The sequence below is a fragment of the Cetorhinus maximus genome, chromosome 26, assembly GCF_964194155.1.
Source record: "Cetorhinus maximus chromosome 26, sCetMax3.hap1.1, whole genome shotgun sequence".
Taxonomy (NCBI): domain Eukaryota; kingdom Metazoa; phylum Chordata; class Chondrichthyes; order Lamniformes; family Cetorhinidae; genus Cetorhinus; species Cetorhinus maximus.
The window spans coordinates 15,464,490-15,478,380 of record NC_135904.1 but is presented as its reverse complement, the minus strand read 5'-3'; the positions used below and the strand labels follow the sequence as shown (position 1 = coordinate 15,478,380).

General features: G+C 43.8%; 1 protein-coding gene across 1 annotated transcript in view; it reads right to left on the bottom strand.

The window, feature by feature from the left end:
• The window catches only part of LOC144668328 (aminopeptidase N-like), a 71,339-nt gene that overhangs the window by 14,265 nt on the left and 43,183 nt on the right, over positions 1-13,891 (bottom strand). Inside the window, exons 13-15 of the mRNA XM_078530215.1 lie at positions 7,717-7,772; positions 5,446-5,593; positions 556-647 (exon numbers count right to left, since the gene is read on the bottom strand). Coding sequence (XP_078386341.1) covers positions 556-647; positions 5,446-5,593; positions 7,717-7,772 — 296 coding nt within the window. The remainder of the gene's footprint in view (positions 1-555; positions 648-5,445; positions 5,594-7,716; positions 7,773-13,891) is intronic.

The following is a 13,891-nucleotide window of genomic DNA, read 5'->3' as shown; positions in this document are numbered from 1 at the left end:
GCTCACAATATTCTAAATGTGGTCTGACCAGAGCCTTATAAAGCCTCAGCAGCACATCCCTGCTTTTATATTCTAGTCCTCTCGAAATAAATGCCAACAGGGGCAGACAGTCTGGAGAGAGGAGGGGCAGACAGTCTGGAGAGAGGAGGGGCAGACAGTCTAGGCCAATCATCCACCCCACCAGCGCCAAACAAACTGGAAATGTTCTAATGACTTGAGCGAGTGAGTGAAGGAGTGAGAGTCTCCATACAAGCTAGAGTAACACAGGACACTTGAGCTTGAGTCATACTATCCATGATCAGAATAGTGTAAATGAAGAGGTCAGTGAGACAGTTAATATGCACGGGATATATCGCCACTATCACACATTCCTCTCCCCCAACATTCAATGGTTCCTTATCCCACTTGCTGAGATGAAGGGTTGTGCTGAACTGCCTGATATGTTTGCTGAGGGCATTGTGACTTTGGAATGTCTATAGGTACCTGCAGGATAAATGAATCCTGACCCTTTCTATATGTCGAGGTCATTTGGTAATTACTGAAAGTGATACTCACTGGTCCATGAGACTGTCGGCAAAATATGTCCAGTTCTTAGTCTCCGTTTTGAAATGATTGTACAAATGTTCCACCTGTTGCCTCATGTAGCCCTATTAGTCACACAATAACAAAGTGTTAGTCATAAAATATACACAAACATAACGAATGGCAGCTACTTCCACAGATACACCAAATGTAATGCCTCAGATAAATGTAGCACACAGACTGCAGCAGTTCAAGATGGTGAATCACCACCAACTTCTTGAGGATAATTAACGATGGACTATCAATACTAACTTTGTCAGCAACACCCAAATCCCACAAACAAACAAATAAAAAGTCCATTATAACTTACCTTGCACCAGAAGCATCTCGATAACCTGTACAAAAGTCTCCCAAATAATGACAGTGATGAACAAGTCTTTCAATGAGGATAATGATGTTGTGTAGAGGAATTTCCAAAAGGCATTTGATAAAGTGCCACAAAACAGGCTTATCAGCAAAGTTGAAGCCCAATTGCTACAAATATGAAGTTTATAAAATTGTTATGTTTTGGAGCTGCCTCTTTAATGTAATGTAAAGTGGAGAAAAACATCCAAGGCTAAGGGGAAAAGACAAAGGAGTAGGATTAGTGGCCTTGCTCTTGCAGAGAGCTGGCATTGGGTCAATGGGCCGAATAAAACTGGAAGGTATTGAGCCAGTATTGACCTAGGCACTGGGAAGGTTGAAGGCACATCCAGCCCCATAAACCCTGCAAAATCCTCCACTCTAACATCTGGGGACATGTGCTACTATTAGTCAAGATGTCCACAGACACTAGACAATAGTATTTAATAGTACTGAAGACTTGTGCTCCAGACCTGCCACACCCAGCAAGCTGCTCTAGTACAGCTACAACACTGGCATCTACCCGGCTATGTGGAAAATCGCCCAGGTGTGGCCTGTACACAAAAAGCAGGATAAATCCAACCCGGCCAATTAACGTCCCATCAGTCAAATCTTGATCATCAGTAAAGCAATAGAAGAGGTCATCAACAGTGCTACCAAGTGGCACTTGCTTAGCAATAGCCTGCTCACTGATGCCCAGTTTGGGTTCCGCCAGGGCCACTCGACTCCTGACCTCATTACAGCCTTGATTCAAACATGCACAAAAGAGCTGAACTCCTGAGGTGAGGTGAGAATGACTGCCCTTGACATCAAGGCCACATTTGACTGAATGTGGCATCAAGAAGCCCTAGCAAAACTGGAGTCAATGAGAATCAAGGGGAAAACTCTCCGCTGGTTGGAGTCATACCTAGCACAAAGGAAGATGGTTGTGGTTGTTGGAGGTCAGTCATCTCAGCTCCAGGACATCACTGCAGGAGTTCCTCAGAGTAGTGTCCTCAGCCCAACCATCTTCAGCTGCTTCATCAATGACCTTCCTTCCATCATAAGGTCAGAAGTGGGGATGTTTGCTGATGATTGCACAATGTTCAGCACCATTTGTGATTCCTCAGATACTGAAGCAGTCCCTGTCCAAACACAGCAAGACCTGAACAAAATCCAGGCTTGGGCTGACAAGTGGCAAGTAACATTCGTGCCACACAAGTGTCAGGCAATGACCAACTCCAACAAGAGAGAATCTAACCATCGCTCCTTGACATTCAATAGCATTACCATCCCTGAATTCCCCACTATCAACATCCTGGGGGTTATCATTGACCAGAAACTGAACTGGACTAGCCTTATAAATATTGTGGCTACAAGAGCAGGTCAGAGGCTAGGAATCCTGTGGCAAGTAAAACACCTGAATCTCCAAAACCTGTCCACCATCTACAAGGGACAAGTCAGGAGTCTGATGGAATATTCCCCTCTTGCCTGGATGAGTGCAGCTCCCACTATAGAAGCTCGACACCATCCAGGACAAAGCAGTCCACTTGATTGGCGCCAAATCTACAAACATTCACTCCCTCCATCACCAACGCACAGTAGCAGCAGTGTGTACCATCTACAAGATCCACTGCAGGAATTCACCAAGGCTCCTTAGAGAACACCTTCCAAACCCATGATCACTACCATCTGGAATGACAAGGGTAGCAGATAAATGAAAACACCACCACCTGGAAGTTCCCCTCCAAGCCACTCACTATCCTGACTTGGAAATATATCGCCGTTCCTTCACTGTCGCTGAGTTAAAATCCAGGAACTCCCTTCCCAACAGCTCTGTGGGTATACCTACACCACATGGACTGCAGCGGTTCAAGAAGGCAGCTCACCATCACATTCTCAAGAACAATTAGGGATCAGCAATAAATGCTGGCCCAGCCAGCGAAGCCCACATCCCGTGAATGAATAAAAAAAAGTCAAACAGCCTGACACGGTCATACTCACATGATCACAGCTCACAGCCAACATCTCAAATGTCATCACCATCCCTGAGTATGTCCTGTCCCACCAGAAGCACAGACCCACTAGAGGTGGTGGTACAGTGGCATACAGTTGGGTGGGAGTTGTCCTGAGAATTTTCAACATTGAATCGGGACCCCATGAAATCTCAAGGCATCAGATCAAACATGAGCAAGGAAACCTCCTACTGATTACCACCTACCATCACCCACCTACCCACCTATCCACCCCGCCCCCATGTAAGGAACATATCTTTTTATTTCTGTTGGACTGTTGTAAGGAACATATATTTTTATTTTCTGTTGAACTGTGGATTAAAAGTACAATGGCTGCAGTTTGAGAGACATGCCCTCTGGGACAGGATGAGAGATATATACCATTGTTGCAGTCCTGGAACAGAGTGTGCCATGAAAGACAGGATGGTACCAGAAAGGGGTACTAGGAGCAAGGGAGCTGCCTGACAACAGCATTTTAATTGGCTCCTAACCAGGTGACCAGGTTTTGTGTAAGGGGAATTCAGTTGAATAGCTCCTAGCCTGAAAGGGACAAGACCCAAAATTTCTTTCTCCGGTATGTGGAAGATTCCAGTAATTCCACAATAATAGCTAGCTGGCTTTTCTTCTCATATCTCTGTAACCTGCTCTCTCTCTCTGAAAACCCCTGTCACGAGGCAAAGGGGAAAATCACTGTTAGAGACATTGAAAGGCAAGTGCCCAACCATTGAACTAAATACTGAAAGTGCTGGAAGACCACCTCGTGTCATCAACAAGAACTCAAAGGAATTTGGAAGACATCAATCAAAATCAACCCAATGAATCCTGTACTCCGGAATTGGTGTTATTGAACTGTTTTATCCCACCCTTAAAATCCATGATTTTATGTGTCGTGTGTGTCGTGTGTGTGTGTGTATGTGTATGTGTGTGTGTTTGTGTGTGTGTGTATAGGGATTTAAGAAGGGGGTAGAGTTTAAGTTATAGTGTTAGAAATTAGCAGTTCATATTTCTTTCTTTTGCCACTGGTTAAAGACAATTATTTAAATAAACAGTTATTTACTTATTAAGTTCACAAATCTGTTGCTCATATTCTGTTAATCTAAAGTAAACAGGTAGAATTGGAGCAATCTGGTGGTTTGGTCAAACTTTTCACATTTGTCGTGGCTCGGGGGACAGTGGGGCTGATATTACAGCGCACTATCCCCAGTGAGTCATGACACCCCCAGCTGATGAATCATAACTCCTCCATGCTGAACACCACTTGGAAGAAGCACTGAAGGTGGCAAGGGCACAGAACGTACTCTTGCCTGGTGGACTTGAATGTCCATCATCAAGAGTGTCTCAGTAGCACCACGACTGACTGAGCTGGTTAAGTTCTGAAGGATGTGGTTGTCAGACTGGGCCTGCGGAGAATAACACTTGTCCTCGCTAATTTATCTGTTGTAAATGTATCTGTCAACGACAGCATTTCTGGAATTGAAGACCACAACAGTCCTTGTGGTGACAAAGTCCTGTCTTCACATGATTCTTTCCGATCTGTTTTGTGGCGCTACTGCTGTGATAAATAGGATAGATACAGAACAGATCTTAGTAGCTCTAAACTGGGCATCCATGAGGAACTCTGGGCCATCAACAGCAACAGAACTATATTCAACCAGAATCTGTAACCTCATGGCGCAGTATATCCCTCATTCTACCATTACCATCAAGCTAGGGGATCAACCCTGGTTCAATGGGGAGTGCAGGAGGGCATGCCAGGAGTAGCACCAGGCATACCAGAAAATGAGGTGTCAACCTGATGAAGCTACAACAGAGGACTACTTTGCATGCCAAACAGCAGAAGCAGCGAGTAATAGACAGAGCTAAGCAATCACACTATCAACTATCAGATCAAAGCTCAGTAATCTTATCACATTCAGTTGTGAATGGCGGTGGATGATTGAACAACAAAAGCAGGACATTCCATAAACATCCCCATCCTGAATGATGGGAGAGCCCAGCTTGTCAGTACAAAGGATAAGGCTGCAACCATCTTTAGCCAGAAGTGCCTAATGGTGATCCATCTCAACCTGCAACATCGCAGATACCAGTCCTCAGCCAAGTGAATTCACTCACTATTTTCAAGAAACGGCTGAAGGCGCTGGATACTGCAAAGGCTATGGGCCCCAACAACATTTGAACTGTTGTACTAAAACTAGCCATGCCCCTAGCCAAACTGTTCCAGTACAACACTGGCATCCACTTGGAAAAAGTGGAAAGTTATCCCGGTATGTCCTGTCCACAAAAATCCAATTTGGCCAATTACAGCCCATCAATCTATTCTCAACCATCAGCAAAGTGATGGGACACACCCCTCCTTTAATTCGTTACATTCACATTTTTCTGCAATGTATTCCATTGCAGTGATGATAAATCCATTTCATACAAATGGTAAAGGGGCAATTGTTCAAAGAGATTCCAATGACAAAAGCTCACAATTACTGACAGAATTCAAAACATCTATAAATTACTTTTCCAGAATATTCCTTACCTTCATGGGTCCAAACACCTCATTACGGTCAAACATGAGCTTAAAGTAAGCCAAGTTTTCCAGAGCTGCCTCCCAGGGAATATATTCCAACTCTTTGACCAGGTACTTTGTTGTTTCCAGTGCCTTTACGGTGGTACGATACTTGGCTCTGTCAGGGACAAAAAACATTTGTCCATTGAATGAGGAGCAAAGGCCTTTGAAAAACAATTTGCTGTTAACTCTAATTCTTTTCACTGTATCGCTGCTGGAGTAATTATACGGAATTGACCTCCAGTGGAGTTACTTGTAAAACAAGGCAAAATATTCAAAACAAAAGCATACCCTCTGATAAACAAGCTGACCTTTCACCGGGACACTGTGGGGAAGGCCAATGGGTCTCTTCCTGTTGATCATTTTACAAAAAAAACTTGCATACATTAAACATTCAAGATGTTTCACAGAATCATAAGGAAAGAGGGGAAAAGGGTAATCAATAAAATAAATAACCAATAAAGAGGCCCATTCTTTATTTTTATTCTTTTCACAGGATGTGAGTGTCGGTGTCTAGGGCAGCATTTATTGCCCATTCCGGAGAAGGTGGTGGTGAGCTGCCTTCTTGAACCGCTGCAGTCCATGTGGTGTAGGTACACCCACAGTGCTGTTAGGGAGGGAGTTCCAGGATATTGACCCAGCGACAGTGAGGGAACAGAGTCAGGATGGTGAGTGACTTGGAGGGAACTTCTCGGTGGTGGTGTTCCCATGTGTCTGCTACCCTTGTCCTTCTAGATGGTAGTGGTCATGGGTTGGAAAGTGCTGTCTAAGGAGCCTTGGTGAGTTTCTACAGTGCATCTTGTAGATGGTGCACACTGCTGCTACTGTGTGTTGGTGGTGGAAGGAGTGAACATTTGTGGATGTGGTGCCAATCAAGTGGGCTGCTTTGTCCTGGATGGTGTCAAGCTTCTTGAGTGTTGTTGGAGCTTCACTCATCCAGGCAAGTGGGGAGTATTCCATCACACTCCTGACTTGTGCCTTGTAGATGGTGCACAGGCTTTGGGGAGTCAGGAGGTGAGTTACTCACCACAGGATTCCTAGCCTCGGACCTGCTCTTGTAGCCACAGTATTTATATGGCTAGTCCAGTTCAGCTTCTGGTCAATGGTAACGCACAGGCTGTTGATAGTGGGGGATTCAGTGATGGTAGTGCCATTGAATATTGTCCAGGTCTTGCTGCATTTGGACATGGACTGCTTCACTATCTGAGGAATCACAAATGGTGCTGAACATTGTGCAATCATCAGCAAACATCCCCACTTCTGACCTTATGATGGAAGGAAGGTCATTGATGAAGCAGCTGAAGATGGTTGGGCCGAGGACACTACCCTGAGGAACTCCTGCAGTGATGTCCTGGAACTGAGATGATTGACCTCCAACAACCACAACCATCTTCCTTTGTGCTAGGTATGACTCCAACCAGTGGAGAATTTCCCCCCTGATTCCATTGATGTCAAGGGCAGTCACTCTAACCTCACCTCTGGGGTTCAGCTCTTTTTTCCATGTTTGAACCAAGGCTGTAATGAGGTCAGGAGCTGAGTGACCCTGGCGGAACCCAGACAGAGCGACAGTGAGCAGGTTATTGCTAAGCAAGTGCCGCTTGATAGCACTGTTGATGACCCCTTCCATCACTTTACTGATGATCGATAGGAGACTGATGGGACAGCAATTGGCCAGGTTGGATTTGTCCTGCTTTTTGTGTACAGGACATATCTGGGCAATTTTCCACAATGCTCGGTAGATACCAGTGTTGTAGATATACTGGAACAGCTTGGATAGGGGTGCGAGAAGTTCTGGAGCACAAGTCTTCAGCACTATTGCTGGAATATTGTCAGGGCCCATAGCCTTTGCAGTATCCAGTGCCTTCAACTGTTTCTTGATATCACGTGGAGTGAATTGAATTGGCTGAAGATTGGCATCTGTGATGCTGGGAGTCTCTGGAGAAGGCCGAGATGGATCATCCACTTGGCACTTCTGGCTGAAGATTGTTGCAACTGCTTCAGCCTTGTCTGTTTCACTGATGTGCTGGGTTTCCCCCATCATTGAGATGGGGATATTCATGGAGTGTCCTCCTCCAACAAGTTGTTTAATTGTCCACCACCATTCACGACTGAATGTGGCAGGACTGCAGAGCTTAAGATCTGATCGTTTGGTTGTGGGATCGCTTAGCTCTGTCTATCTCTTGCTGCTTATGCTGTTTGGCACACAAGTAGTCCCTTACATCAAAGTTATCAGTAACTTACCTTGCAAGATTGAAGGAATCGGCCATTATCTGGGCTCTGTTTATGACTGGTAAATCCTATAAAAGAAAGATTTAAAATATAGCACATGCAATTTCACATTTAAAGTTGAATTGTAACTCTAGAGCTGGTATTGTGTGTTAAACTGGGATGGAACAGTGGCAAATAGCAGTGACAAAAATGGTTTCTGAGTCCTTGACTAGTGCTGGTACATCCAGATGATTTTTGGGTGTAAGGAAGTGATGGGAGATGCAGATTTGGAAAATCTACTTTTCTATGTCGTTTCATTCTGCAAATGCATTGTGACAAAGGTTGAGAAATATTATGTTTTCCAAAATGAATTTGAGAATATAGATGTTTTCTTTCAAGTTTGACCTTGTGAATTTAATATTTAAGATCTTACACCAGAAAGCACTTCCAGTAAAGATTTCATTATAAGCTCCTGTCTTTATATTATAAGGGAAGTAAGCTTGTTATGCTGTAATTCTCCCTAAATATTTAGCTGTAACCACTATCCTTCACAGGAAGGTTCATGTTGTGGCTATTCTATGAATTTTGAAACATTAGCCTTTTATTGGTGGGTTGTGATCAGAATCTAGCTTTTTTTTGGACTTTGCTGTGTTAATTGCAAGATGTATTTGCAATAGATGTAAAGGTCAGTTCAAGAATACCAAATAGAACAAATTGGATGGAGACATCAATGATGTTAACATGTGACCATAATGACATATCTGTAAAATAAAATGGGTTAAAAGGAGTGGCGGAGAGAATGAGAGAGTCACTGCAAGGTCAGCAGGAGAGGGGAGGGCACAGTGGGGAGAAAAGAAGCAGAAGAGAGTGCAAGAGATGGTGGAATTTGAAGCCAGGTCCCCAGAGCATTAGCCTGGGCCTCTGGATTACTAATGCAGTGACATTACCACAATACCACCATCACCCCCGCTCCCTCCCATCCCCACCACCAACCACTCCCAAGCCCCAGGAGTCAAGGACAGAATCTGTCTGGCTAGAGCTAAGGAACAAAAAAAATGCTATTACATTGCTTGGTGCTGACTATTGACCACCAACCAGAGGAACAAATTTGCAAGGAAATTAGAGAGGTGCAAGAATTATGGAGTAGTTATAACGGGAGATTTTAAATTATCTGAATATAGACTGGGATAGTAGTAGTGTAAAGGGGTGAGAGGGGCAAGAGATCCTAGAGTGTGTTCAGGAGAATTTTCTACAGCAGTATGTTTTCAGTCCAATGAGAAAGGAGGCACTGCTAGCGCTGGTTCTCGGGATTGAGGTGGGCCAAGTAGATCAAGGGCAGAATTTTTAGCTTGGCAGATGGAAGCATGCCTGACCCGATCGGACATGAAATCGCGCAAGATGACGTTGGGCGAGTGTCCAAACGTCATCACATGTTCGCGCAATATTTCGGTCGGTGGGCACACGCAAGAGTCGGAAGTGCGCCCGCCAACAATTAAGAGGTCAATTAAAGTAATTAAAGGTGCAAATGTCCCTGATTTTTCGTGGTCCGTCCAACCTTATAGTTGGCGGACAGGCGACCCAACCAGGCAGACTTTGCATTTTTCATGAAACCTCTCACCATTTAGATAATTTTATAGTTTTTTTATTCTTCCAGCCAAAGTGGACAATTTCACATTTTCCCACATTATACTCCATTTGCCAGATCTTTGCCCACTCACTTAACCTATCTATATCTTTTTGTAGCCTCCTTATGTCCTCTTCACAACTTACTTTCCTACCTATCTTTGTGTCATCAACAAATTTAGCAATCATACCTTGGGTCCCTAAAATAAGTGAGGTGGAACTCTCGCTGACTCTCTAGCCAGCAGGTGAGACCCACCCCCCCATCACCTACATTAAATGCCACCCTAGGAGTTGGGGGCTTGGTTGGGGGGGGGAGTTGCTGTTGGGGAGGGAGTGGTAGTGGGGTTAGTCATACCCCTTGCCCACAAGAAATGTTGTATGGCACTTGCTTTTTCCCAAATCTATCTTCGCCTCCCTTAATGCTCTAGTATCCCAGCCAACCAGCACGAATCCTATAAGTAGTAGTAATGTGTGACTCTCAGCTTATTATAATATTCAAAATGTCAGTGCCCTTATCAGGAGTGGATTGGCTGACTCCATTAAACCTGGAAGATTGGGGTGGATCGGGGTCAAGTTTGAGATTTAAAGAATGTTTATAGCTCACCCCAAACCACCCATTTTTGGAGCTTAAAAGTCACCCCATTATTTCAGTGAGTGAGTGATGAATCTATTGTCACATGAGAGGGACATGTTGGGGAATTTTTTTTTTTCTATTTTTAATATTTTTCGAAGTGGAAGCGATCTCCTTGAGGCAGCACTTAGCCTGTGACAAGTGGTGTACCGCAGGGTACGGCGCTGGGTCCCTTGCTGTTTGTAGTGTACATTAATGATTTAGATGTGAATGTAGGATGTATGATCGGTAAGTTCGCAGATGACACAAAAATTGATGGTGTGGTAAACAGTGAGGAGGAAAGACTTAGACTACAGGACGTTATAGGTGGTCTGGTCAGATGGGCAGAACAGTGGCAAATGGAATTTAATCCCAAGAAATGGGAGGTGATGCATTTTTGGAGGACTAACAAGGCAAGGGAGTACACGATGAATGACAGGACCCTAGGAAGTACAGAGGATCAGAGGGATCTTGGTGTGCATGTCCATAGATCCTTGAAGGCAGCAGCACAGGTAGGTAAGGTGGTTAAGAAGGCATAATGGACACTTATATTCTATGCCTCGACTAATAAAGGTAAGAGCAGGGAAATTTTGATGGAGCTGTATAAAGCGTTAGCTAGGTCACACCTGGAGTACTGTTTGCAGTTCTGGTCGCCACACTATAGGAAGGATGTGATTGCACTGGAGAGGGTGCAGAGGAGATTCACCAGGATGTTGCCTGGGCTGGAGCGTTTCAGCTATGAAAAGACTGGATAGGCTAGGGTTGTTTTCCTTGGAGCAGAGAAGGCTGAGGGGGGGCCTGATAGAGGTGTACAAAATTATGAGGGGCATAGATAGGAAGAAACTTTTCCCCTTAGCAGAGGTATCAATAACCAGGGGTCATAGATTTAAGGTAAAGGGCAGGGGGTTTAGAGGGGATTTGAGGAGAAATTTTTTCACCCAGGGGGTGGTTGGAATCTGGAACACACTGTCTGAGGAGGTGTTAGAGGCAGAAACCCTCACAATATTTAAGAAGCGTTTATCTGAACACTTGAAATGCCATAGCACACAGGGTTACGGGCCAAGTGCTGGAAAATGGGATTAGAATAGATAGGTGCTTGATGACCAGCATGGACACAATGGGCCGAAGGGCCTCTTTCCGTGCTGTAAACTCCAGGACACTATTACTCCCAGTTCCACATGCTCTAATTTTGCTTACTAACCTCTCATGTAGGACCTTATTCAGAAAGCCTTTTGAAAATCCAAATACACCACATCCACCAGTTCCCCCTTATCTATTCTGCTAGTTACATCCTCAAAAAACTCCAACAGATTTGTTAAACATGATTTCTCTTTCATAAATCCATGTTGACACTGCCCAATCCTACCATTATTTTCTAAGTGTTCAGTTATCACATCCTTTACTATAGATTCTAGCATGTTCCCTACTGCTGATGTCAGGCTAACAGGTCTGTAGTTCCCAATGCATCCACTATCTCCACAGCCACCTTTTTCAACACTCTGAGATGTAGGTCATCAGGTCCAAGGATTAATCTACTTCCAGTTCCATTAATTTTTCCAATACTGCTTTTTTACTAATACTAGTTTCATCAGTTCACCATCTTTCTGTAATAACCGAGCACGATTAAACGAGATAGGGGTAACCCTCTCTAAAAAGGATTTGCTCATTCAAAGTTATTCCCGAACTATTCCCTTTAGAGTCTAGACCAATATATTTAAAAGCCCCTGAAGCCTGAATTGCAATCTTAAATTCCTGCTAATCTTATTAATGATACATTTCTCAAATTCCACAGCACCACCCCATAACATGCAGCATGAAGATACTTGAAAGTTTCCTTTTTTGATGTCAATAAAACATTGCAGGATCTGCTTTTAATTGAACACAGTCTATTTTCAGCAAGACATATCTCATTGAATAATACCACACTCCTCGAGATATTGTTCAGTTATTTGTTTGGCTTCCATAGTTTCCTTTCTGCATCGCTTTGCCTCTTTTAGGTGGTTCCAGAAACACTTCTTTTTTGAAATTCTTCACCATGCAGACATGTGGCTTTCATGTCAATTAATCTACACTCCCACAAGCATGTGGCCAAAAGAACTAAAAAGACTTTCAGGATTAGTTTTCCAGCTGTGGGGGAGTCCACCCTAACATCTGTATTTCCTGGTCATGCTTCAAAACCCCAAGAAACTAGCCCCACTTTTATCTTTATAAAGGCCCATCTGCGAGAACCTTTTCTGCGCAAGGTTGGCTGTCCCCAACCCAGTACTTCAGAATAAACTCCAAATTCTTTCCAATTATCTAATTCCTTTCGTTTTGCCTCTCGTTAGTTTACCCTTTCGTTTATTGCCAGCCACCAAAACTTCACGGCTATTAGGACTTCTGCTTCTCCTCCAATCTTGACACTGTTCTGTAACCTTCCTTTCATTGTGTAATCTATTCGAACTGCAGCCTCTACATGCAGTTCAATGTCTTTCAGGATGACTACTACAGGATCGGAGTCTCCCTCTCATTCGGTCATGCTCGATCACTTTCAAACCCACCACTAGAACTCGCACTGCACTTTCGTACTTTTCATTCTTTTACCCCATTCTGCCAGCCCATCTCCTCTTGTCACCTCACTAGCACCTTACCGTTCCCTGTGACCCTCTTTTTTATAATACACCATATCCCCAGAATTAAAATCTTTCTCTCAGACGCTCTGCTAACGAGGTGCTAGAACTCTGCAAATTTTATGAGACCTCGGCCTTTCTCCCTGCATGTAAAGCATGTGCTGAACAAATGGAACTAATTGTAATCCCCTCTACGGCACAGAGACTGTCACCCAGCACAGAAGGTAATTTGGGGTTTCTCAATTGATAAGGATCATATCCTCCAATCATCTCAAGAAAATTATTTGCATGAACTGCCCAATGCAGTTGCTAAGATTTGATACTGCTTTTCATTTATCACTTTGGTATTCCTTTTACAGAGTCCATTATTTTTTCATTCACGGGATGTGAGTGTCACTGGGTGGGCCAGCATTTATTGCCCATCCCTTGAGAAGGTGTTGGTGAGCTGCTTTCTTGAACCGCTGCCGTCCATGTGGTGTAGGTACACCCCCATCGCTGAAAGGACTTCCTGTTGAGGTATTTATGACCACAATGTTCATGTTTGCACACATTTCTAAACTCATCATTAGCAAATTCCCCTGCATTATCAGTCAGAAACTTAGCCAGTGTCCTAAGTTTTATCCCTATCCATTTCTCTATGACTTCATCGACAATCAGCCTCTTGTCCTTGTCATATATTGTGGAGAGACTAAATCTCGTTGCCATGTCTATAAAAAGTAAAATTAAAATATTTTTGTCTTTGTCCCATACCTCCAGAACCATGACATCTACTTCAATAAAGTCACATGCCAATGGAAGGCTGACATCAGAACCTGGCGGTGGCTTCTGCTACTTTTATATATTTCACATTTTGCACTAATCTCTTTAATGAGCTTTGTAAACTCATCAAGCACACATGCATGCTTTAGAAGGATTTTTAATCTTTGACAAGAAGGGTGAGCAGATCTACCGACTTTCCAAATCCAATTGCTTTGTCATTATCCATGCCCAGTTTCATTTGTGGCATTTTCATGGAAGCCTTACTTAACAGCAAAGGTATCTGACTAGAGACAACATCAGTACTAATAAAGAGGCTTATTCCAGCTATTTTGCATAGAATCACCACTCTTTTTAGTGACCTCAGTGTGTTGTCATCCTCAAACCCAAAACAAACATCCTGGGGGGGTTACCATTGATCAGAAACTGAACTGGACTAGTCATATAAATGCTGTTGCTACAATAGCAGGTCAGAGGCTAGGAACTCACTTCCGCACTCCCCAAAGCCTGCCCACCATCTACAAGGCACAAGTCAGGAATGCAATGGAATACTCTCCAATTGCCTGTTTGAGGGCAGCTCCAACAACATTCAAGAAGCTTGACACCATAC